Source organism: Pogona vitticeps, chromosome 6 (assembly GCF_051106095.1).
Source record: "Pogona vitticeps strain Pit_001003342236 chromosome 6, PviZW2.1, whole genome shotgun sequence".
Taxonomy (NCBI): domain Eukaryota; kingdom Metazoa; phylum Chordata; class Lepidosauria; order Squamata; family Agamidae; genus Pogona; species Pogona vitticeps.
Genome location: NC_135788.1, coordinates 119,526,439 through 119,551,964, shown reverse-complemented (window position 1 = coordinate 119,551,964; position 25,526 = coordinate 119,526,439). Strand labels below are relative to the sequence as shown.

Below are 25,526 nucleotides of genomic sequence, written 5' to 3'. Positions count from 1 at the left end.
CGCCGTTGTTGCTGCAACTGGGAAAAGGGGAACTTCTGTGGTTGAAGCCAGCCACCGCAGGGGCCTTGGGCCAGATTTCACCCACCCCTGTGACTGAAGATCTTGGACTTCAGAACTCTTTGAGTTTGCTCTGTTCCTGTTCACCTTCCCACAAGATGTGTTTTGTTTTGTTTCCATGCAGCTTCTACCTCTAGGAGAAAGGTGTTTTCCTGATTTCATCCAGAGGTGCCCTCCTTAGCTGGCTGTAAGCTAAGATCAATATTTTTGGTACAGAACATGGGACTTTAACCAGGTAATTTTGAGAGGCCTCCTTTCTCCTAATTGCCGGCTAGAATGAACTTTGTGAGCTTGTCCATTTTGGCACCTTAGAGCACCGTAGTCCCATTTGGGTCATCCTCCACTAGTTCAATTGGCCTACTCTAGTGCAACTTACTGCACTAAGCAAAAACCTCTTAACTGTTAGAGCATTATGAAAATGGGACCCATGACCTTGGCGGGTGGTGAGTGCTTCCAATGCTGGAGGCCTTCAAGAGAAAAGTGGACCATCCTCTTTCTCATCTGCTTTGATTGGGACACCTGCCTTGAGCAGGGGGTTGGACTGGATGGCCTCATAGTGACCTACCCAACCATTACAATGGTGCCTCGCATAGCAATCGCTCCGTTCCCCTATGGGGGAATTTCCCTTTGCGATGCTCGGTTCCCTGATTCGGGAACCGAGCATCGCAAAGCGATGATTTTAAAACAGCTGATTGGCAGTTTCAAAATGGCCGCCGGGTAAACAAAATGGCCACCCGCTGTGTTTAGGGACGGATTCCTCGCTTAAGAGGCAGCAAAAATGGCCGCGCTATGGAGGATCTTCGCTGAACAGTGTGTTTTAAGCCCATTGAAGGGGTTGCAATGCATTTCTATGGGCTTTTTAATATCGCATAGCGACTTTTTCGTTCTGCAGCGATTTTTGCGGAATGAATTAACGTCGCAATGCGAGGCACCACTGTATTAAAGAGGGAATCATCCCATCTGATATGTCTAACTTTTAAACATCCATGCAGAATACCAAAGAGTTACGACACAGCTAAAAACGATGACCTTCGGAAACCTTAAGTACAAACTGAACTATCTGAGCATACACCCCAAATGGTTTCGATCACACTTTTTAGTCCGTTGTAAGAAATATTATCCACAGTGTGGCAGGGATACCCATGGGCAGGTTGGTATCAGGCAGTCGGGTGAGATTTTCGGCACACGGTGAGGCCATAAAGGGCTGTAACAGGTGATGAACTTGCTCACTTCTTCGAAAGTCATTTTAAGAAGAAGAAAACCACTTCCAAGACAGAAAGGAAACCAATCAACCAACCCACCCTTAGACACCTTCTCCTCCAGCAAAAGTATCTCTCCATTCCTTTTCAACAGCCAGCATGTTGGATATGGTTAGGAGGGCGCTTACACAGCGTCACTGGCCCCCCCAGCAAAAGAGGCTGAAAAAGAGGATGAGCGAGGCCACTCATTTCTTCAAAACAGCATGTGTGAACTTATATGCAAAAGACGCAAAATTGGAAATGATTTTAATACTTGAACCAAAAAAGCTCTGATCAGAAAGGCTGCATCTTGTGGCTCAGCTTGCTACTCAAAAGCTACTAACTGGGGGGGGGGAGGTTGGGTAATGGGCCATATGAAGGTCTTGGATCTCTCCGCTCCACACATACACCTTTCTTCTTCAGTGACGGGCATACACCCCTGGCAGGATGCGGCAGTGGCCAGCGGACAGGGTAACCCCTTATTCTGCCCTTTTGCTTAGAGGTAGAGATAAGAGAAGACTCCCTGGATAAGACCCTGATGTTGGGAAAGTGTGAAGGCAGGAGGAGAAAGGGATGACAGAGGACAAGATGGATGGACAGGGTCACCGAAGCAACCAACATGAGTTTGACCCAACTCTAGGAGGCAGTGAAAGACAGGAGGGCCTGGCGTGCTCTGGTCCATGGGGTCATGAAGAGTCGGACACAACTTAATGACTAAACAACAACAAAGAGCATAAGATCAAAGGGTTATTTTAGCCAATCTTGGTTACAATTAGGTAACTAGTATCCTATCTTTTTCTCTGATAACATACTATGTAATCATGCTAAGTCAATAAAAGAGCTCTCAGGGCGTTGCCAGTTGGCTCCGCTGGCTCGGGCTTTCGCTCTCGACTCCTTTGTTCTCTCTCGAAGGCAATTAGCCTTCCTTTGTTCCGTGATCACCCACAGTTCCTTGTCTTTAAATTAGACTTGGGCTGGGCAGCACTTCAAACAGAGGGCACTGGTCCATTGGCAACCGTATAATGTCCTTTGTAAAAGATGACACACCAGCCCAAAGCCACCTAATGGGGCTCAAGCTAAAGTCCAGAAGGTTGCTATTCAACAGGTGTGGTGGCCAGAGACACTATCACGGCTCCCTGCTGCTACCTCAGGTTCCGCCACCGAGAAATGCCAGGCTTCAAGGCATCCCTTAGATGGAGGTGCTGTTCTCTATCTCTGGGGGGTTGAGGTAGTGGTACGGTAAGGGCAGGCCTCGGTTCCGCTTGTCAATTTCCTCGGAGATCTCAGCCAGGCGTTTCTGGAAAGCGGCGATGGCCCGTTTGGGTCCTTCCTCTGTGAAATGTTCGTCGGGGTAACAGCCGAGAGGTCTCTGAAAAACGGAGACACAGCGAAACAGCGATGAGGTCCCCACTTGGGAGAAAGAACAGGGTCTCTGGAACGCCCTCCTTGGCACATCTCAGGGTCATGTGGAACAACCCTCTTGAGGAAGAGAGTGTGGATGGTGTCCTTTCTGGACTACATATCCCATAACTCCCCAGCTGGCATCAGCCTTTGAGGTGGGGAAGTGCCCTGTGAATCCACAACGGAGGAGCAACACGAAGGGAGCAAAGCAGCATATAAACAAAGCAACCAACCAATAAGTTCTTTCTTTGGATTATAACTCCCAGAATCCACACAGCCCACAGGAGGCCAAGGTGATAGGGGGGATTCTGGGTCTTGTAATGCCCCAAAGGGAAATAGCCACTTGTCTCTGTGTGTGTGTGCTGGTGTGGGTGGGTGTCAGGGGTGTTGTTAAGTCTTTGGGTCTGAGTTCCAATTCTGAGTCCGAGCCTTTGGTACCAAGTCACAAGCCCCAAGCAAGAATCCCTGTTAAAAACAAGCTTCTTTCCCCCCCCAGGAAAAAAGGGCAGGGCATGGACTACAACACCTATCATCCCTTGATTTGCAGGCCTTGCACCAGCGACTCCACTCAGCTTCAGCTCCCAGCTTGGAACCCACCAGGTCCTGAGCTGCAAGTCAAGTTTCAGTGAAGTCCCTTCAGTCTTAGTTTGCAGCTCTGACCAATATACCGCACTGCCTTCTCCAGTTTAGCTGTTGCTCTGCTTTGTTTCAGGGGAAGAAATAAACCAGTGCCTTTTTATCGGCTTGGTCTGGTGTAACATGTCTTGAAGGTCAAATTACATGATACAGTTAACCTGTCATTACAAGCGGAACTCCCTCAAGTGGTAAAAGACATCTGTGTGGCATAAGCTTGCCTCCCTCCGTATGCTGCAAATGAGCCTTGTGATTGGTCACTGGGAGGTAAACGGAGACTTCATTTGCAAGTCTGATTAGTCAGGTGCAGAAACTTGGAAAGGGCCGTGTGTCTTGGAAGGGAAGCCCTGCAATAGTGGGGAATTGGTGTAACGTGACCCTCAGCTACCTTTGCAACAGATCGATGCATTTTCACCCTCTTGGACTGGTATGAAGGCATCCCAAGTTCAAAATATGGAATCAGGTACCCAAGCTTTTCTTTCTTACCCTCTCTCCTGGTTCATTGCTGAGTAACCAAAGGATCAGCAGAGTGTTACAGGTTGTGCTGACATCGGGCAAGGTGTCCAGAACATCTTGAAATGTGACGCCCCCCTTGGATGTTGGGGGCGGCTTCCGCATGGAGGAGGGGTAATTGGGCATCCAAGAGCCAAAGTCGAACTGGAAAACAGGGGGGGGGGAAACTGGAGGTTAGGGGACCCTCCCTGCCTTGCAACCCATGAGGATTAATTTCCTAGAAAGCTAGGATCAAACTGGACAGTATATATAGAGATGATGCACAGTCATAAGTGGGAATCTCTTAAATGCTGAACAACGCCCGTCCCTCTTGGCACCAGCTTCCCTTCCCTTCTGCGTCTGATGACTCAGCTCCCTCCGTTCTGTGATTGGCCGTTGCAAGGTAAACCAGGGCTACATTGGCAAGCCTGATTGCTCAGGCATGCCACTTCCAGGGAATCACATCATGCTATCAGCTTCTTAAGGTGAAGCTGTCCTTTGGAGTATGTTGACCTTAGTTTTTTTTCCGCAAAGGTGGGAAGATGGATCTCCATTTGGGCAAAGCTAAACAAAGCCTTTGGAGGGCCCAGCCTGGAGCTCAGAAAAAGTTGGCCCATATCCCAGGACCCAGGTTCAGGAACCAGTGTCCGTGGAGGACAGGCAGATGTTCTTTGCTTTTAACAGATGCACGACGGAGGAGAGTCCAACAGGCAGAGCTTTTCCTATTGTTGACTCACTGTACTCCATCCAGTTTCTCAAAGAGCGCCACCTAGAGGCCCTCTAGTCGGCCCCCTGCCCCGTTCCCCCCACCCACCCTTGTGATCTGGGATGGGGGCGGCTGACACCCCTAGACCGAGAGACCCAGGAGGGTGAAAACCGGGAAGACCCAAACCTGCCCATTGTTGACACTGGCGTGGCGAATCGAGCACGTGAAGATCACCATGGTGAGGTATTTGGTTAATTCGGCAGTGGTTTCCAGATGTGCCGGGAAGCCTGGGAGAAATGGGGATGTGTGGGAACAGAAAGCACAAGGTCGGTAACAAAAGTGAACTCCGTTCCATCTTCTGACAAATGAAAGCATGAATGATTCTAACGAGTCCCCTGAACAAGACGGAAAGAGGTGGGTGACCGATTGTTCCCTCTGGCTTTTCTCTGTCAATAATGGCCCACACCAAAATGACTGCACTTGTTCTTGACTCTTCCTTCTTCTTCTTAAAGTTAGTGGCCACTGTTTTCTTCTTTGCCACCAAAAGGAGGCACACGGGGCATCCTCCGTAATATCTACCCAATACCTCCACGGACTTAATAGAGCCCACCTTAAAAAGGGCTTCTGGAACCAAGTTTAGGTCTCTTGCTCCTGCACTATCTCGGAACCATTTTCCTGAAGCCGCCAAGAGATGTCCAGTTTTTATAGTTTTCACCCCGTTAGAGGTAGTTGTCTAATTTTATAATTAGAAAAGAATTTTCTAATTTTAATTAGTAGCTTACTTTTTAAAAAAACCCAGTCTGAAGCTGTTAGGTAAAGGTTTCCCTTGACATTTAGTCCAGTCGTGTCTGACTCTAGGGCGCGGTGCTCATCCCCTTTTCCAAGCTGCAGAGCCAGCATTTGTCCGAAGACAGTTTCCGTGGCCACGTGGCCAGCACGACTAGATACGGAACGCCGTGACCTTCCCACCGAGATGGTCCCTATTAATTTACTTGCATTTGCATGCTTTCGAACTGCTAGGTTGGCAGGAGCTGGGACGAGTGACGGGAGCTCACTCCGTTGCGTGGATTCGATCTTACAATGGCTGGTCTTCTGACCTTGCAGCCCAGAGGCTTCTGCGGTTTAACCCACACTGCCACCCACGTCCCTCTGAAGCTGTTCCACCTGCTTAAAACTCATCAACTCAGCAGCACTCGGCTGGCCCAAAGGCCAAATGTTCGTACCCCTGGCCCCACACGCCACTGGCCCTCTCTTCCCCCCGCCCCCCGCCAACGGGAGGAGGTCTGAGATGTTTCTGGATCCTAGAAGAGTTTCATAGAGGGTTGACTCAAGGCTGAGGGAAGCGGACATTACCAGAGGACTCTCGCCGGAAGAAACATTGGTCAAAAATTTCGGCCACCCATGCCTGGAGTTCTGAGTCTTCCTTGATGGCGCCGTCGCTCTTGTAGTAGAGACCAACGATCGTGGAGACGAAGCTGTGGAAAAATGGATGGTAGAGAGGAGGAAAAACCACGGTGAGCTAGATTCTAGAAATCTGTGATCCTCTTTCGACAGAAGCATTCGGACGGTGATGTCCAGCATCCTCCGTTCAGCATCACCAGCGGCCATGCGGCCTGAGGGGATTCTGAAAGTTGATGCCCATGCTCTCCCTACCGTGATTTTATCCAGTAACTCCTTTCTCTCGTAAAATATTCCCCAGAAGACAAAGATTGGAAGGAACGAGCTATCAATAATACATTGCTTCTAACCCATTCTTGTTTTGCTGCAACTAAGGCAAAACAGGACAACGGCCGTGGGATAAATTTGCTCCTTCTCGAATGTAAAGGTTGAATTGCTTTTATAGATATGTGGTTTTAAAACCTCAGTAGGTTAACTCCATTGCGGATCTGTTTTCGATCCTCCCAAAGTCCAGGACATGTCATCATGGCGTAAGCAACAGGAAGGCAGATTTTGACTGAATATCGGGGGGGGGGGGAATGACTTCTTAACTGTTCGAGCAGTACGACAGTGGAACCGATGACCTCGGGAGGTGTTGAGTGCTTCAGCGCTGGAGAGGCATTCAAGAGAAACTTAAGACAACCCTCTGTCTGATCTGCTTTGGTTTGGGTTCCTGCCTTGAGCACAGGGGTTGGACTGGATGGCCTTAGAGTCCCCCCTTCCAACTCCATTATTCTATGATTTATGATCACCTGATTCTATTCCCCTTCCCAGTCTGAAAACAAGATTTTTTCACTCGCCTGCATTCTTAGATCAGTCAGAATCTTTGAGATGGTGGCCTTCCATATGTTTCTTGAGTGCATCTCCGAGATTGCTATATTTTGTAGGGCCAATGTAAGCTGGTGGCTGAAGCTATCAATTGTTTGTCCTCAGTTTAATGAATTTGGCTGGGGGAATAATGGAATCTAGTCCCCCATATCACTTGAGGTTGGGGAAGCTCAAGCAAGACATAGGATAGAGAGATACATCACCGAGAGCACATAATAAGAAAAGGGAATTACAGTACTTAAGTTCTAAAGGCATTTAATTGCCGCAACAAGAGCTTGTCACGCCTCCTGTAGTTTGCAAACTTAGTTTCTCCTGTTTTCGGATTTGTCTCCTGCCCACAAACAAGAGCGTTGTTTGCAAATCTGATTTCTGCCGTTCTACCGGAATTACGTCTTCAGAGCAATGCCATGATTTCTGCTCGAACGACATTAGCCACAATGCACAGACTGGCCCTTATTTCTTAAGTCCACGAGTCTGTGATTTGACAAGGGAGTAAGGGGTACCTAGGTAATACACTCTTGGGGCACCCCATCCCAGAAAGCCTAGCAGGAGAGAAGTGGAAGGTGGGGTTTCCAATTTTGCAAGGGGAAGGAAACCAGTTCTGAATGTTTGCCCGGATGTCATAGGTTCAGCACCATGGAGAACTCCCACAACGTTCGGATGGAAGCACCACCCTCATGCAATCTGGGTCCCCAGAGCCCCCCAGGGCAGGTTAAGCCTCGATTTTTGGCCTGGTCACCCTCTACACGTCCATGACCCCCAGCACCTCTTGATGGCTTCCCAGAGCTTCAGACCATCCTCCTTATAATAGTAGCCGGGGAGGGATTCAACGCCTCTGTTGTGGAGGTCATCGGGGAGGCAAAGAGTGGAATAGGTCAACGTTGAGAGCCCCTTGGCCAGCAGGTGGGAGACGCCTCGGAAACCGGTCCCCGTGGCCTGGCAAGAAGAGGAAAACACAACACAGAGCACAGCTGTCACCGCTGGATTTGGGGAACTTAAAAGAGATGAAGCCACTCCGTTCCAAAACAGGAAGTCCCTCGGCCATGGGTTCACACCATGCTTTCCACTACAGCCTCATGTCTCCTTCTAAACCCTCTGCGATAAGGGGATATTAATAAAGTTGACGGCTCCAAGTCATTAAACCGGGACTGAGCGTTAGCCCGAAGGCTGCAATTATGAGCCAACGAAGCTGTCAGGATAGCTGAATAAACGTCTACCTATTAAATAAACAGCCATTGGGTAATTCGTTGGGCAAGATCTGTTAAGAAATAAAGCTTGCACATTGATTATTACTCTGGTTTAGTGGATGGAGTAGAATCTTTGGTGAGCTGTGAAATGCAGTGGGTGACCTGGCATTTTCTGCCTCTACAACAGGGTCATTGAGGCAACTAAAGTAGGGGAGGAAGAGGGGTCTGTTTGTTACTCTGCGCTCACTAGACGAAAAAGGAGATAGAAATGTGAAAATAATAATAATCAAAGAGACGTAGAGGTTAGTTTGGAGGAGTTACGTCTCTGGACTGCAGCCGAGTGCCCCTGGGACTTAAAGGGATTCTGGTCATTCCCCCCCCCAAAAAAAATCAACTTTCTAACCCCTGAGGCTGCTTGTCCATCCATTTCTATATCGCCTCACCTGACCACCAACTTCATTAATTAATCAATTAATCATGTTTCCCTCCCCTCGAAGGGGCCCGAGGCAGCTTACAAGAAAATATTTAAAACTCCACAGATATTTGAAGCATATCATTACAATCTTAGAACTATAACATACAGATTTTTTAAAGCATTTACAATCTAGAAAAGATTCTCCGTTCTCTCCAGCACGTGCTACCTGGATCTTTTTTTCCCCCAAGGGAATAGGAACAGTTTTGGGCAATCGGCAGGCAAGTGTGGGAGCAGCGGTCCTTTCCCTTCCCTGTGGAACACATCTGTGTACAATGACATTGTTTTTAATGGCCTGAACACTCCCGAACATTCAAGGAAAACCCTTTCTCCTCCTCCCTGGCGTCTCCTAGCAAATGGGAATGCTGATTCCCAGAATTTGGGGTGGGAGGGAGGAGGGGCAATTGAAGGATATCTTCCAGATTCCCTTCCTCAGCCGGTAATTTTTCCAGTTACGTCAAATATGCTCCAGATGTTGGAATTACTTGCCACAGCTAACGGCAGCCAATTGAGAAATTTGCAGGTGGGGATGGCGGAGGGAGATTGTGGAAAAAAACCTTCCAGACAGTCTTTGAAATAAAATATCCTTGTTTATTCTGTTCTGAGGAAGTGGGATTTTCTTTACAAAAGCTGGCAACTTGTTTGGTCCTTTTAATGGCTCAAAAAAGGTATCGCAGCACTCTTGCATATGCATGACCCTGAAAACACAGCCTTTTCCTCTTTCTTTCTAATTTATTCCACACTACAGCTGTAACAGAACAACCGGGAACTTGTGGTCAAAAGTATCCCAAACCTTTATAGAAATAAAAAGGAGCGGTGTGGTCAATACAAAATAAAATACAAAATGCCTCTTCAAATGCTAGAGCAGGTGGTACCTTTATAGACCATTCTCCTGCCAACCTAGCCGTTCGAAAGCATGTAAAAATGCAAGTTAATAAATAGGGACCACCTCAGTGAGAAGATCACAGTGTTCCATGTCTAGTCGTGCTGGACACATGGCCACGGAAGTTTGTCTACGGACAAAATACTGGCTCTACGGCTTGGAGATGGGGATGAGCACCGCGCCCTAGAGTCGGACAAGACTGGACTAAATTGTCAAGGGGAACCTTTACCTTATAGACCACTTTTAAAAAAATCATCGTACAATATGCAAGCTTTCGTGGATCAGAACCACTTCATCAGGCTTGTAACAGTGTGAAGAGTTTAAAAGTCCAAAAGTTCATGGTAAGATGACTTTTGCCCTTTCCTCAGAAAGTTCCTCTTAGAGGTAGAGTCCAAAAGTTCACGGCAGGATGGATGGGGCCAGAAACCCATCATTTCTGAGATGTAAGTCAAGAAAGAGGCAAGCTGAGCTACCGTATTCAAGTTACAGCTGTGCCAGCTGTGGGTCAGATCTCACACCCGGGTTTTTCAAACGAAGAGCCACAGGCCGTGTGGCCACACACCTTCCCACAGATAATTTAGCAATTTACAATATAGTTCTCTCTTTGAGACCCGTGTTTACGGAAACGAGGCACACGATTTCTGCATAGTTCTGGCTCAAGCTCATTTCCTGCTTGACTTGCACTTCCGGCTCGCCCGCTCGACAACCGTTCAGATTTCCCCGAATGCTTTTCCCTTCTGCTACATTTTGGAAGGTTCCTCAAATAATGGCATTCCCCACTCTGATCTTAATTTTCTTCCTTCGGATCTTTCTTGCGCCGTCGGGCACACGGCCTGGCCTGTGAGGGCAGGCTTTCAGCAACTCCTCAATTAGTGGCAATAAAGTGGATAGTTTTTAAAAAATCATTCGTTGAAATGTGGTGCCGGGAGGAGAGCTTTGTGGATACCCTGAACTGCAAGAAAGATGAGCAAGTGGGTCCTGCGTCAAATCAAGCCTGAACTCCAAGTCCAATCATCCCCAGCCAGTTTGGTGTGCTGACTAGGGGATCATGGAAGATGGAGTCCACACAAATAGTATTTGTAAGCTCGGCTATTACAGTGTAAGAGACTTCTTCCTAGGGACGGCATCGCTTTTGGTTGGAAGGGTCGATCTATGGAACTGGGACTTCGAACTGGGACTTACCATGAGGTGTAGTGAGGCGGCTGCCTCAAGCAGCCATTTTCGGATCTCACAAATGGGTACACATTGTCCGGTGATTTCATTTGTTACGTCGCTATCAGGCGTACAAGTGGACGGGGTTTGGGGGACTTTCTGCCTAATGTGGCAGTCTGTTTCAGCCAACTTTGATCATTATCTTCACATTAACCTGGGTTGTGCGTGCGGGTCACCCCTTGGCCTCAGGCAGCCATGTCTCTTGGGAGGGCCTCGTTGCGAGAAATGGATGAAAGTCTGAGAGGACTACTCACCTGCTCTATAAGCCCACCGGGGGCAAAGAGGTTCACTCGGCCGAGAACATTGATGTGGAGCGTGTGGCGGAAGTGCGGGATTAAGAGCTGTGCGTTGGTAGGAGAGAGAAAGAGAAAGAGAGAGAGAGAGAAAAGAAGGATGTGACGTCAGAGAAGGAAGAAAACATTTACATTTTAACCAAAGGAAAATGGGGGGAAATGACATTTGGAAACTTATGACTCCCAGAATCCCTGAGCCAGTTGATGAGTGAATTCTGGGAATTATAGTCCCCCCCCCCCCAAAAAAAGTCTCCTAACTCTGCTTCACTCCTGGCTCAAAATCCAGACCACCTCTTAGGCTGGAAGGTTTATTTCTCTCCATCATACCCCTTCTGTACGCATACACGTATGCACGCACACCGCTGTTAGAATAGGTGCAGTAACACGGTTAAATTCCTTTAGCTGTACAGCAAAAGCGCAGGAATTCGCAAAATAGAATAGCTCCCAGTACCCATTTAGGTGACCACCCCTTTCCTCATTAACTGGCACTTACAGTCTCAACTTTGAGACATTAGCAGGAGAAAGAGGGGGGGGGAGTCTTCATTGCTTACAACTGAACAGATCAAACTGCAAATGGACCAACATGACTCTTTTCAACAACGGACTTCAACAGAATCAAGAAAAGGGTGGGGGAGAGAAATACAGAATGGAGGGGCAGGGCTCTCTTTGAAATCAGGGGCAGGAGGGAAGGATGGGTTAATTTGAATGGATAGACGGACAGACACCCCCCCCAGCTCAGAAAGCTTCCTCCCAGTAACACTTTCTCTAGGCAGCATACGAGGTTGCCAAAATCCGTGGTCCCCTCTGGAGGCTTTCTCCCTCAAATCTAGGGGTGGTTATTCAGAGACTGCAAGCCACAATATTCCATCTTCCTTCTACTTTTACGACCCACATGGCCAACGCTCAGCCCTCTGGTGTACCTGTCTGAACACCTTGCTCACTCTCCCTGTGGAACTCCCCTCCTTCCCTCCCTCCCCACATTCCAGCCACACCTACCTTGTGGACGGGGTGACATGTGGGCAGCTGGTGGAGGGTCGCCAGCAGGAAGACTTCCACCACCAGGTGGGTATAAAGCAGATGAGTGAGGACCTCGTGGATGTAAAAGGTGCTATTCCGCACCCAGAATTTCGCCAGCGCCCAGTCCCACTCAGAATCGGTGGGTAAGAAAATGGGGCTCTCCGGTCCAGGTTGCTGCGTCAGCTGGAAAGAGAGGGGGGGCATATGACTCTGTTGTTTGGAAGGGCAAGTTACTAGTCCTTCCTGAGGAAATACCAAAGCGAACAGGGTGTCTCTCAGGGAAAGCCTGCTGAAGCTCACTGAAACCCATATCATTCCATCTCAAGTAATTAACCGCATGATTATCCCATTTCTTTATATAAGAACCATCATGATAGACAACATCCTGTTGCTTAGCGCAGTAAATTGCTCTAAGGTCAGCCCATTGAATCAGTAGGGATTTGGTGAGAGTCTGTGGCTGCTCCCAGACTTTGGAACTCCCTCCCACTGGAGGCCAGCCTGGCCCCATCTTTGCTGTCTTTCCGCAGGCAGGCAAAGACCTTGCTCTTCAGGCATGCTTTCCCTTTGTGACTGGCTGTCTGCGGGAGTTGTTTTAAATGCATGGTTGTGCTTTACTGCTTTGAATGGGTTTCTGATATTGCTTTTGTTTAACGTTTCTTCGTGCAGTATGTCTTTGACCCTTTCTAACATTCATACACTTACTGTTTTTAGCTTTAAATATTGTCTTTTAATCATGTAAGCTGCCTTGGATCCTTTTTAAGGAGAAAGGCAGGTTTTTTTAAAAAAATCAATTAATTTAAATAAATAGACACCTCTGTCAATTCTATTGAATCAAATGGGCCTACTCTAATGACTACTTACTTTACCATAGTAAGGCACAGTTTGCATTGGTGCTTTGGAATCAATGGAGGAGGTATAGAGGATGCAGCATATTGCCAAAATCCACTGATTCAATAGGCTTTTTATTTCATTTATAAAATAAATAAATTTACAATACACCCACAACGAAAACACACTGATCACCATAATCACCCATCTACAGAAAAAGACAAAAGCCTATCTCACAGCCATAAATACTGCACTCCCAAAGCCAACTACACCAGAGCACAGAGTGCTGTCCTCTGAAGATGCCGGCCACAGAGACTAGCGAGACATTAGGAAGAACAACCTTCAGAACACGGCCTAAGAGCCCGAAAAACCCACAACAATCAATAGGCTTCCTCTAGTACAATTTGCTACCCCGATTACTCCATTTGCAAGCATCTAAGGTGAGCCTTTCAGAAGACTGTGATGCTGTTAAATCACCCTGATGGCACTTTGGATAGAAGTTGACCGAGGGTCCAGCAAGGCACTAAAAGTCTCCAGGAAAATATTTTCTGGAGAAAGAAGGAAGATAAATGATCATTTTGAGTCCAATCGTGAAAGAAAGGCTTTACCTGGATAGCAATGGGGATCATCTCCCCCTGGGGATTAAGATGCAGGAGGCAGAGCGGGGCAGAGACATACTGGAGGGATCCATTCAGAACCGTACCTGGGGCACCCTCCAAAATCTGGCAATCTATAACGAAGATGGTTCCTTTCTGTTAAGTCACAACACAAGAATGGGGTGTGTTAACATGGCAGACATATTGAGAGGAAACAAGATGAAAGACACAACAGCTATATCACACACACACACACTCCCCTGTGAAAGGCAATATCTATCAGGAACCTCAGCCTGGTGTCCTCTAAGCTGTGAGATGCTGTCTGGGAATGATAGGTGTTGTAGTCTAATATGTTTGGAGGGTACTGATAGGGTTACAATTCTTATTGGTTATTCAAAAACTTCAAGACGTCTCCAAATTCACATTTTGGGTCCAAAATTAGGATTATCTATGAGTTTAGATTCATTCACCATGGGAGTCTCAGAAGGCTGCGTTGGGTCTGTGTGTCACATTGAGGGCTTGACGAGGGCTGGATTTTTATATCCACTCTGCCCTGACACACGGGTGTGAACCTACGTCACGAAAAACGATAGAATGTGGAGCTGCCTCAAAGAAATTGGAAGTTTCAGCTGCTCCTAGACTCTGGAACTCCTTGCCACTGGAGGTCAGGCTTGCCCCATCTTTTCTGCCCTTCTGCAAGCAGGCAAATACCTTTCTCTGCAGGCTGCCTGAGAAGGTTTTTCATAATGGACTGTGGTGTGTGTCGCTTTTAAATGAGTTTTTAGCATTGATTTCATTAACCCTTTTTAATATTAAGATTTGTTCAATTCCTTAAAAATATTTGTATACCTCCTGTTTTCAACTTTTTCAAAATATTGCCTTTTATTGACAAGTGAGTTTCCTTGGCTTCTTTTTAAGATGGGGGAAAATGATATTTCCAAGAAGTAAAAGTTAACAGGGATGGGTGAGGTTGCTAGAGCGGACTTCGGTCTAGATGGGCGGGGGTATAAATTAAAAAAATAATAAAATAAATTTTATTTTTCCTGCAAATTCACCTGTAAATTCTGGGGCTCTCTCAATTCTGTCACCGGGCAGGGAGCGGGGAGTGTCAAAGCCCCAGTTGCTTTGGTCAAGTTATAGCTTGGCTTGGACGTGTAGTTTGATGGGTTTCGGACCTCCCTATTGCAAAAAGAGGACGATGGAGCTCTTTCACAGAGAATTCTCATTATGGCACCAAACGACAGATGCCAGGATTCCATAAGGTGGAGCCAGTGCCGTTGTAATGTGGAGTCAGAGGGATGCAATTGCGCACCGAGTGTAGATGCACTCTCCATCATAACAATAGGCTGAGCTTGTACTTTGTAAGTCTGCAGCTAGAGGGCCTACAGGGGTATGTGTGCATACATGTACACACACACACACACACACACACACACACAGAGAGAGAGAGAGAGAGAGAGAGAGAGAGAGAGAGAGAGAGAGTTTTACCTTCAGCTCTTGTTCCAGAGTTGTGTCCTTCTGCAGAGATTTGGCCACCATCTCTTGCGTGACTGGGAATTTGGCCGGAAGCTCTGTGCAGCGCTGGATGACCACCGGGTTCACGCCGTTGAGATACTGGTAGCCGAAAAAGGAGTCTTCAGCCCAGTGTTTGCTGACATATTCTGGAGGTGGAGGGGGGAATGACAAAAGTGGTTTTCAAGAAGGGTGGGATGGCTCAGGTTTTTCCCCATGGGTGCAACAGACGGGAAATGTTCTTAGGTGTTGTGCTGAAGTAATCAGACTTCTACAAAATGGTATCTCCCAGCATAGCTTTCCCTACCTCTAAATTGGGTATAATGGTTGGTCTGGATGTTTGGGACAATTCTGAGGGGCTATTGGGAGAAATGTATTTCTTTTATTTATTATAATTAAATGTATTTATTTATATACATCATTATAGTGATGTATGGAAGTGAGAGCCGGACCCTAAAGAGGGCTGACCGCCGAAGAATTGATGCTTTTGAATTGTGGTGCTGGAGGAGACTCGTGAGAGTCCCCTGGACCGCAAGGAGAACAAACCTATCCGTTCTGAAGGAAATCAACCCTGAGTGCTCCCTGGAAGGACAGATCCTGAAGCTGAGGCTCCAATACTTTGGCCATCTCATGAGAAGAGAAGACTCCCTGGAAAAGCCCCTGATGTTGGGAAAATGTGAAGGCAAGAGGAGAAGGGGATGGCAGAGGGCGAGATGGATGGACAGATGGCTCGAAGAGACCAACATGAATTTGACCTAACTCCAGGAGGCAGTGGAAGACAGGAGGGCCTGGCATGCTCTCTGGTCCATGGGGTCCCGAAGAGCTGGACACGACTTATCAACTAAACAACATTATTTTTTAAATTTAACTTATATGCCACCCACACTACACAAAGGTCTCTGTTTTGTTTCGTTTCGTTTAGTCGTTTAGTCTCTGTTACAGTACACTAATGTGTGCAGACTTCAGATTCCTGAGAATCTTGGCTTTCCCTGTTTGATTGCTTTTTAAAAAAAATAGCATTTCTAGTCTGGGAAATCTGAAGCTAGTCTGTTTTGTGATCCCTACACTTCTGCTGTGCAGTTGGAGGAATTTAATCAAAAATTCGAAACTCTGTAACAATATTCAGACTCGTATACTTGCCGGCGGTTGCAGATCGGTAAAACCAAAAAGCCCTTCGGACATCATCCAGCTTCCTCCAGGAGTTCTTGCAGTCGAGTAGACCTTTGAGTTTTAATTCTATCTCGCTGGCATTGAGGGAGGAAAAGAAAACTGTCATATTGCAGGTAGGAAAGATGGTTACCCACAGTTTGCTACCCAGTAGGGCTTCTACGAGCAGGCAGAAATTCAACAGGTTCAGTCTCCCTCCAGCTTGGAGACGCACTGCGGAAAGAAACTTCCTCTGTTGGATTCCTGTCTGCCCAGAGCTGAGTTAATAAAGGGCAGCTTTAATTACAAAATGCATTCTGCCCGTCATGGCCTTCCTCTTAAGTCATTGCCGGTGAAATAAATTCCTTTGGGTACATTATGAAAACAGGCATTATTTTGCACCAATTAAAAAATGTCTGCCTAAAACCACTCAGAGCCAGAAAATTTGCTCTTTTTTTTTTTTAAGTACTTTATCTCCGAGGATTCTGGGAAGAGTAGTCTTAAAGAATCAATTTTTCCCGGGCTCGGCAAAGACCCGCATTCCCTTCTGCTGCTTCCTATCAGATACTTACGCCATTACCATTTGAATGTTGAAGGCATTTGCCTTGGTGGCCGAATAGCGATCGTTCAGGTGCAGATCTTCGACCGTGTCCGCATCCAGGCATTTGGGCCAGCCGGGTTGATACTCTTTATATCTGCACCAAAACCAGAAACAGAAGCAATGATGCAAACAGAGATGGCCTACCTTTTGACCTTTTCGATGCATCCAATGCATGCATGTATGCAGGAAATAAATGCATACCAGTAACCGCAATTTCCTGCCTGCCTGTGGGTGAGCTGGTCTCTCCAAAAATACCTGGTTCCTTCAATGGCATCTGTCCTTTGAGGTGCTTCTAGATAGACTTATTTATTAATTTAGCTATTGTTTCAGCTTACAATACTGCCCTAAGAGTGCTTAAACCACTCTCTAGGCGGTTTACAAAGTGCACCCCTGCTGAAGCAAGCTGGGTAGTCATTTCACCGACCTTGGAAGGATGGAAGGCTGAGTCAACCTTGAGCCGGCTTATCAAGTGGAGGATGATCTGTTAAATTAACCTCAACTAGGGCAGACCAATTGAAATCAATGGAGCGTTTGAGTAACAGGTCACATTCCTTTCAATGAGGCCATCAGATTTAGTGCAACAACAGCTAGAAACTCTACACACATGCTATCCAACACAGACACACACACAGACACACACACACACATGTCGGTCCAGTTTGTGAATGAACCGGCAGCCTTCTCTTCTCCCTTCTTTTCCTCAGGGTCGGGCCGTGGCAAATTTCCTACTCTCCATAATCCACCGCCTGAAGCAACCGTCTCCTTTGGCCTAATCGTTCGGCCCAACCTGGGGCTGGTTGGTTTGGGGAGAGCCGAAGAGTCGGACACGACTAAACCACCAAATAACAACAACAATTTATTGTGGAGGGGCGTAGCTTGGTCAGAGAGGAGACTCTCAGGTGTCGGTCCCTGAGATATCTAGGCAGTGCTGGGGAAAATCCAGGAGAGTTGCATCTGCCAGTCGAAGCTGGCAATATTTGGCAGGATGGAGCAAGAGTCTAATCGCTATAAGGCACTCCTTATGTTTGTATGGAAGGGGTGTGTGCCTCTCCCCAGAATCCAGCTGATTAAATTTCCTTCCTTCCTTCCTTCCTTCCTTCCTTCCTTCCTTCCTTCCTTCCTTCCTTCCTTCCTTCCTTCCTTCCTTCCTTCCTTCCTTCCTTCCTTCCTTCCTCTGTTTGTTCTTAAGGCGGACCTGGAAGCTGACAAAGGCCACCTCGGTCCAAGCCACCACAGATGGTCCTCCTACCCCTCCGTCAACTCACTTGTAGGCCTCCCGCTTCGCCTGCAGTTCTTTTTCCCGGTGGCGTAAGAGGAGCTGGTTATCCGCATCCATGCTGAGAGTTTTGGCTGAAAGAGAAGAGGGGGTGGGAAAGGATGTGTGAAATCTGATCGAATAACATGGGTCATATCCCAGCCCACCTCCATGATGAGCGTTGTAAAGCACTGTGACTGGCAGGTGTGTTGTCTTGGAGGGGGGGGAGTCCATTTGCGCAACAACAGCTAGAGTTGCACAAAAAAGACCAGCTAGACACCCATCAATCACAGTGACAGATAATCTCTCCCCCTTATCACAACAAAAACACACTGATCACCCTATCTCCTGAAAAGGACAAAAGCTGTTCTCACAGCTATAAATACCCAACTATCCAACAAACAGCAACAGAGCGCGGACAGAGTTCTTACTCCAGTCCTCTGAAGATGCCAGCCACAGAGACTGGCGAAACGTTAGGAAGAACAACTTTCAGAACACAGCCAAAGAGCCCGAAAAACCCACAACAACCATCAGATCCCGGCCATGAAAGCCTTCGAGAATACATTGATCCCAGGTGAGTTACAACATTAAAAGACACAATGCTAAAAGCCAAAATAATACATTCTTACAATATTTTTAAAAAGGCATTAAACAAGTATTGTATCGAAACTCATAGTAGGAACAATTGCGTCCTCACCTGCTCCTTCTCTCAGTTCGAGGGTCTGGTACCCGACGAGCCACTGGTAGCAAGGGAAGCGGTACACCGTCCCCCCAGGCGCCGTGACATCCACAAAGTTGCAGTTCCAGTTGGTCTGCGGAAAGATGCCGTAGCGCTCCTTGTGCAGCCGGACCAGCAGAATGGGTCCCAAATCGTACGGGCTGGAAACCTCATATTCATCCACCTGGCAGGTAGAAAAGGAGGGTTTTCAAACACAATTTCTCAGCAACCTGAAGAAGATCCGGTGTGTGGGGGGTCACCTTCCTGTTGGACGAGGGCTGTCAAGACCAAGGTTCGAATCTCTACTCCGGTGTAAAGCCCATCTTAGGCCTTTCTCTTAGCTTAAGTTACCTCACCAGGCTGCTGTTACCTTAAAAGGTGTGTGTGTGGGGGGGAGGCAGGCAGGTCGCTGTAAGCTTTCCAGAGTAAAGGCTGAGGCCACCTAGCAAGATCATTAGTCGTTCCAGCAGGCCATTTTGGGAACGGTAGTGGGGGAAAAGTTAGCTTTACAAGCTTCGGGAAGGTGGAGTGTAACTGTAGCACTTAAATTTTCCATAATTCCTTCTACACAGGGAACAAGAACACCAGCTTTTGTCACCACCCTCGGCATAATCCTTGCAAGAGTTCAGTGGGTGTCGAATGCGTTGTTAATCTAATTTTTAAAAATATATCTGACATTGTTGCCTAGCCGTTCAGTGGATCTGTATCTTGCTTTTGAGTGCTGTCGCCTTGACCGGAGGCATCGAGGGCTAGTTATGCAACACGGTTGGCGTGTCTTGGCAGTTTATCACACTTGCCCGACATGTGAGAGTTGTGCATGGCACATGCATGGAATAAACCTGTAACTTTGCTGTCATAGATCCCCTTCTCCGTATACTTTACCAAAGGCTTCATTTTCAACACTGCTTGCATGTGGTTAGGCTCCAGTGATTTTCCCATTGATTAAAAAAACCACAAAGGGATTCTGGTTAAAACACACTGGGGAAGAAGATTACACACACAGAGGCTGTGTTAATTTGTCACATCAAAAGCAAAGAAAGAAGCAACCAAACAAACAAGACAGGAGCTGGACTTGAGGATCTATGGAATCCCTTTCAGGTCTGCAGTTCTATATTATTATTATTATTATTATTATTATTATTATTATTATTATTATTATTATTATTATTATTATTATTATTATTATTATTATTATTATTATTATTATACCTAGAGTATTTTGTAACATCTTGAAACTTGTGTGAGGGAAAGTTGAGAAAGTTGCATGTTCTTTCATTCGCTCATTTAGAATGCTCAGAATGATGACCATGGTGTTCGGGGGATTCTGGGAATTGTAGTCTGCGTGGCAATTTTCCCAGACTCTTCTTGAAATGGCTAACAGGGGTTGGCTCAGCAAAGTGGCAACCCGATGGGTTAATTTTTTACACCTTCATCCCAATAAACTCTCTGTTGCCGCCCAGAGTAGACCTTTGGTCTAGATGGGCGGGGTAGAAGTCTAATAAATGAATGAATGAATAAATAAAAACAGTGGTGCCTCGCTAGACGATGATAATCCATTCCACTGAAATCGCTGTTTAGCGAAATCATTGTCTAGCGAAAAGCATTTCCCCATTGGAATGCATTGAAACCCATTTAATGCGTTCCAATGAGGAAGAATTGTCGTTGTCTAGCGAAGATCGGCCATAGGAAAGCCGCTTTGCGAACCGCTGATCAGCTGTTTAAATGGCTGTCTTGCGAAGCTTAGGTCCCGAAAACACCTGTTTTGCGAGCGTGGAGGGAGCTGTCAAAATCATCATCTAGCGAAAATCGGTTTGTGAAGCAGGGACCAAACATTGTCCAGCGAAATTCCCCCATAGGAATCACTGTTTTGCGAATCGCTATAGCGATTGCAAAAAGTCAATGTCTAGCGAAAAACCTGTCATGCGGGGTAACTGTCTAGCGAGGCACCACTATAATGCGTTCCACTTGATGGCCTTGTGAGGCAAGGTCGGGCTGAAACAGAGTCTAGCCCTGAGGGCATCTGATGAGTTTTGCGGTTCCTTGAGGATTTGTTGACCTATTTCTCTGTTTATCGGTTACGCAGCTCAGCTGCAATGTTTTAGGAGGGGCTGGCTGGACAGCTCAGTGGTTAAGGTATTTGGCTTCAGAGTCAGAGTTTGGGGGTTCGATTCCTCACAGAGCCTTCCCTAACAGGGGCTGCTGGACTTGAGGATCCAGGGAGCCCCTTCCAGCTCCACAGTTCTAAGATGATTAGAGAGGATAGATGATTAGAGAAAGATACAAATATCAAAACAAAATCCTTATCAATACAATCGCAAATATTACAAGAGAAGCAAATCAGGCTGGAGGGGTTAAAATATCAGGACGTCAAAAGCCCGCAATAAAACTGGAGCAACTGAAGACAGAGATGAGATGATATATCAAGGGTTAAGTGTGAAGAGGATGCTAGGATTTGTAGTCCAAGAAGACTTGTCGAAGCTCTGGGTGAAATTTAAGGGAGGGAAGAGTCACCGGTCTCTCTGCCTCCTGAAGGGCCACGTGTCGTCCCCCCCCATTTTTGAACCAGAGGCCAAATTGTGGAGAAGGTTTGTGACTCTGGCTGTGAAATGATGGGATTTGTAGTCCAGCAAGGCCACCCTCCAAAGGGAGGAACGGATGCCCCGAATTCTGTAGCCGGGAGATGCCAAGCACTTACCCCTCCGGGTGAAAAATCTTTCCCACATTTGTCCAGCAGGAACTTGGGGCTCTCGCCTTGAGACCCCACCAAGGTGATGGAGATGGAGTCCATGGTCCCCCCGCACAGGGAGCTGCCAGTGGCCACCCGGATTCTGTAGGTGGCCACGGGGCTTGGTGTGGCCCCCGCCATCGCCGCCATCACGCTTTCGGAGGATGCCGGGAGACTCCGTCTCTGTCTCCTGACCCAAACCAAGCTATATAAAGAGGGCGAGGCCACAGCTAGCCTGTTTGGCCACTGCTCTGCCTCCTGGAAAAGAATTAGACTCTAATCACGGGGTTGCTGCGTGGCACGGCCCCTCCCAACTCCCACACGCCACAGTCTGTGGAGCGACAGGCTCCGACCTCTGCAAGGAGGCAGGATGCGTCCTCTCCCGCGTGCATTCTGGGGAGGGAACCGAGCCTGGAAGTTCATGGGTTCAAGCCTGCATCCTGGTAAAACCCAGCAAATCATGGCTGCAAAAATATCCCCGCGGTCTAGATTATCACGGAGTTGGAAGGGAGCTGGGGAGATCCTTCAGTCCAACGCTGTGTCTCCCTGGGCTTTGGGAGGGGTAAAGAATGACAGCTCCCAGAATCCCCCCCACAGCCATGCTGGCTCTGGCATTCTGGAACTTGTAGTGTTTTTTTCTTCTTCAAAAAGTCCTTCCCACTCTGGTCTAACAGCTGCTTAAACGCCATATTTCTCCTTGACACCCATCCAGTGGCAGTCCGTTCCACTGGCAAACAGATCTTGCTATGTTTTCCTCAACCTCTGAACTCTTGCTTGTTTCAAGCGGTTGATTCTAGTCCTGGGGCCAGGGACTCAAACAAACTACAGTCCTCAAGGTGGTTGTGGGACGGAAGAGACCAGGATTCCTCACTTGGGCTGGCTGGGGTTGATGGGCACTGTAGTCCAATGACATCTGGAGGGCCACAGGTGCTCTCGCAGAATAAAAAGCGAGCGAGTGCCATCTTCTGTACGACAGACCATCCATCTTTGAAGATCACCATCCTGTCTCTTTTTAAACCTTCTCTTCTGCAATATGAACAGATCTTCCAGCTGTTTGCTGCAGATTTGCTTTCCAGACCCTTTCCCCCATATACGGCTTGTCCTCCTCTTGAGGTGCTTCTCTTTTTCAATCTTCTTCGTGGAATCTGGCGCCCAGAATGGGGCACTTTATTCTGAGGCTTGTTCTGCAGAGTTCCACGATTATTTCTCACAAATCCGAACACCACCCAACCCAAGACTGAAACTGACATTTGAGTGGCCTTGTTGGGCTCAAGTCAGTTTGCTCTCCACTGAGACATCAACGTTTTGACATGGACTCTGAAGCAGATCCTCCATCCTATATGTACGCCATCAATTCCTTTGTTCCCAAGGGTTTAGATTTTATATGGATCTTGGGGGAAGTTTGCTTCGGATTGATTTGAACACATTGCTCTCTGCCTGTCCAGGTGATTTTTTTCACCTTAGTTTTACCTCCCGTGGGGTTTGCCATTTATTCCAGCTTTGCATCCTCTCCAGGGCAGAGAAACATTCTCTTTAGAGTCATTTGTAAAAATGTTGTGCACTATGACGCTAAAACAGATGCTGCCTCACTAAGTTGGCGATTCCACACACACCCAGACAAGGAGGAACAGAGGACAGCTGTTTGCATAAAATTGCATATGTTGATCTACTTGTGCAGATACAAGATTAGAAATGATTGTGTATGTCTGAACGACACGGGGCAAATAGTAAACAGGTGAGCACTTGTGTAGGGAAGGGATTTTTTTGATTTCATGGACCACAAATCCCATAATTCCTCATTCCGGTTCTCTCTGACTTATGCTCACCTTGCAGACACCTAAATGTGGCTCACCCGGGAGAAAGGGCCTAGTCCAGAAAGCAGTGAGTCTTAGTGAGCTGTAGCTCTGCCTAGCTTCCTGTGCAGAAAGAAATCTCCCAGCTAGCCCTGGGGCAGGAACAGGAAGCTTGGGTGGAGTGAGGCCTAGCTAAACCTCAGAACTTTCAGGCTTATACTTTGTTATCCCAGATGAGTCACATTTAGGCATCTGTAAGGGGTGTCTTTATCGGCTAGAACTCCCAGAAAGGGGGCTTATGGGGTTTGTAGTCCAAGAAATCTTTAAATTCTATTGCTACCTGTGTGCTGTCTTCTGTACTGGCTTCGCTCACTGTGGATGATGGGCTCTGATCTTTTTCTCCAAGGTCCTTGCATCTTTTGCTTTGTGTTTCTTTTAAATACAGTGGTGCCTTGCTTAACGGTGATAATCCGCTCCAGGAAAATCGCCATTAAGCGAAAACATCGTAAAGCGAAAATAAAAAGCCCATCGAAATGCATTGAAAACCGTTCAATGCATTCCAATGGGCATAAAACTCACCGTCCAGCAAAGATCCTCCATACGGCAGCCATTTTCGCTGCCTGTATAGCGAGGAATCTGTCCCTAAACACAGCGGGGAGCCATTTTATTTACCCAGCAGCCATTTTGAAACCGCTGATCAGCTGTTTAAAATAAGTCGTTTTGCAAAGAATCGGTTCCCGAAGCTGGGAATCGATCATCGCCAAGCAAAATTCCCCCATTTAGACCATCGTTTTGCGATCGCAATTGGGATCGCAAAAAGATCGTCATAATGCAGATTCGTCGTAATGCGGGGCAATCGTAAAGCGAGGCACCACTGTATTTGGATTGGCCAAACGCCTTCAGCTAAAGGACATCTTTTAAAAATGGGTATGGTGGTGATCTCTGCCCCCCTTCAAAAAAAAGAGCATGTGAGTCTTTATAATTGTGACACTCCACTCAACATCTCTCTTCCAGGTGACGCTGTGCAATTAAGGAGTGTTTGTGGGTTACCGTTGCCCAATTGGATGATCAATGGACTTGTGATGACGGCTTCCATGTTTGGAAGGCTTCTCCATCTGACGACTGGCTTAGCGCGTTGATTCTGCAATCTAGACTGAAGAATTTCACACAGATTTTTTTTTTTGAGTAAACGTGCCATGCTGTGTAATTCAGTTGGCACACAGGATGAGATGATGGACTTCCACAGGGCAACACGTTGTCATTATAATTGAGCACCACCATGCCCAGTAATGTGAACCACCGGTGTGTCATGCTGCACGGCCTTCCTGCCAGGAGAAGCCTGGAATACATACTAGAGGAGATCTTCTCAAAAGGGCTGAGGAACCACACAAGGATGTGCCGTTCTCCCCCTTTCCCCTCCTTTTTTTTTTTTGGATTCTAAGTGTTGCAGCCTGCAAACACACACCAGCAGACACTTCCATGTCGCTCACCTGGAGAAACGACCTTCTAGGCCTTATTTCCTGCCCACGATGCTTCCTGGGGTTGGTAGTTCTTCAGGTGGCGCCCTCTATGGAGCATGAAGAGCAACACGGATCCTAGGCTGGGACACCCAGAATTCTGCCTGGGGAATTCTGGAATCCGGAGTCCAAGAAAACCTGAAGATGTGGAGGAAAAGAAAGAGGATAGGATGTCATCGATTGCAATCTAACAGCAACCGTCCCGGGTTTGCTAAGCATAGAATGGCGATCAGTGGATTCCCCGGTCTCTCATTTCTGGTGACACAACAGGTTGCTGCAGGCCGCTACCCAAATTCGGAGGGTACAAGACCCATCAGCCACACACATACACACATTCCAGGAGTTCTTGCCTGGCTTGTCTCATGGGAGGCACTGCGAAACTTTTGAGTTCCCGGCCTCTGGTTCTGCAGTCAACCACCCAACCCACTAAGCTCTGGCACCAGGCTTCCGCAAGATTCCACCCGCCCAGAAGACTGTGATCTACACAGAAATCGCTTGGGGAGGATGGTGGTAAAGGAAGCAACGGCTGCGAAACCCTTCGAAGATGAATTTGCTACGTGAAGGAGGAGGAACATTAAGGGAGTTGTGGCGGGCTCAGAAAATACAGGTGAAGGGGCGAGGGTGTCGTACGCATAAAAGAGAAAGCTCAGAAGGACAGTTTCACATTTTAATTAATGTTGTTTTCCAGAATTTTGCTGCGCTGTTATGCTTTTTGTAACCGTCGCTTTGGCACAGCAAGGGTTCATCCTGCAGCCAACCTACCACCGGTGGGTCGGAGGGAGTTCAGAAGCCGCGAAACTTCTTCTTCTTCCTTCTTTCTTTCTTTTCCGCTTAACCGTGATTCTGACAGTAGCAATAAGGGTAGGGTTGCCAGATACCTGTACGTGGGTACCAAAAGGAGGTCGCAGAAAGACAAAAAAGAGGACAGAGGAGGACGTATTGAATGTTTCTTTTGAACTGTTGTGAATTAAACCCGCAA

General features: G+C 47.3%; 1 protein-coding gene across 1 annotated transcript; it reads right to left on the bottom strand.

The window, feature by feature from the left end:
* Positions 1 to 1,598: 1,598 nt before the first annotated feature.
* Positions 1,599 to 21,387, bottom strand: LOC110071138 (hydroperoxide isomerase ALOXE3). Its single transcript, XM_073003734.2, has 14 exons — positions 21,208 to 21,387; positions 18,492 to 18,696; positions 17,805 to 17,889; positions 16,511 to 16,633; positions 15,933 to 16,036; positions 14,769 to 14,941; positions 13,293 to 13,436; positions 11,836 to 12,039; positions 10,801 to 10,887; positions 7,559 to 7,728; positions 5,881 to 6,002; positions 4,714 to 4,814; positions 3,816 to 3,986; positions 1,599 to 2,664 (listed from the first exon to the last, which is right to left on the bottom strand). Exons 1-14 carry the CDS (start codon positions 21,385 to 21,387, stop codon positions 2,485 to 2,487), a joined length of 2,049 nt encoding a protein of 682 aa, XP_072859835.2. The 3' UTR covers positions 1,599 to 2,484.
* Positions 21,388 to 25,526: the final 4,139 nt, after the last annotated feature.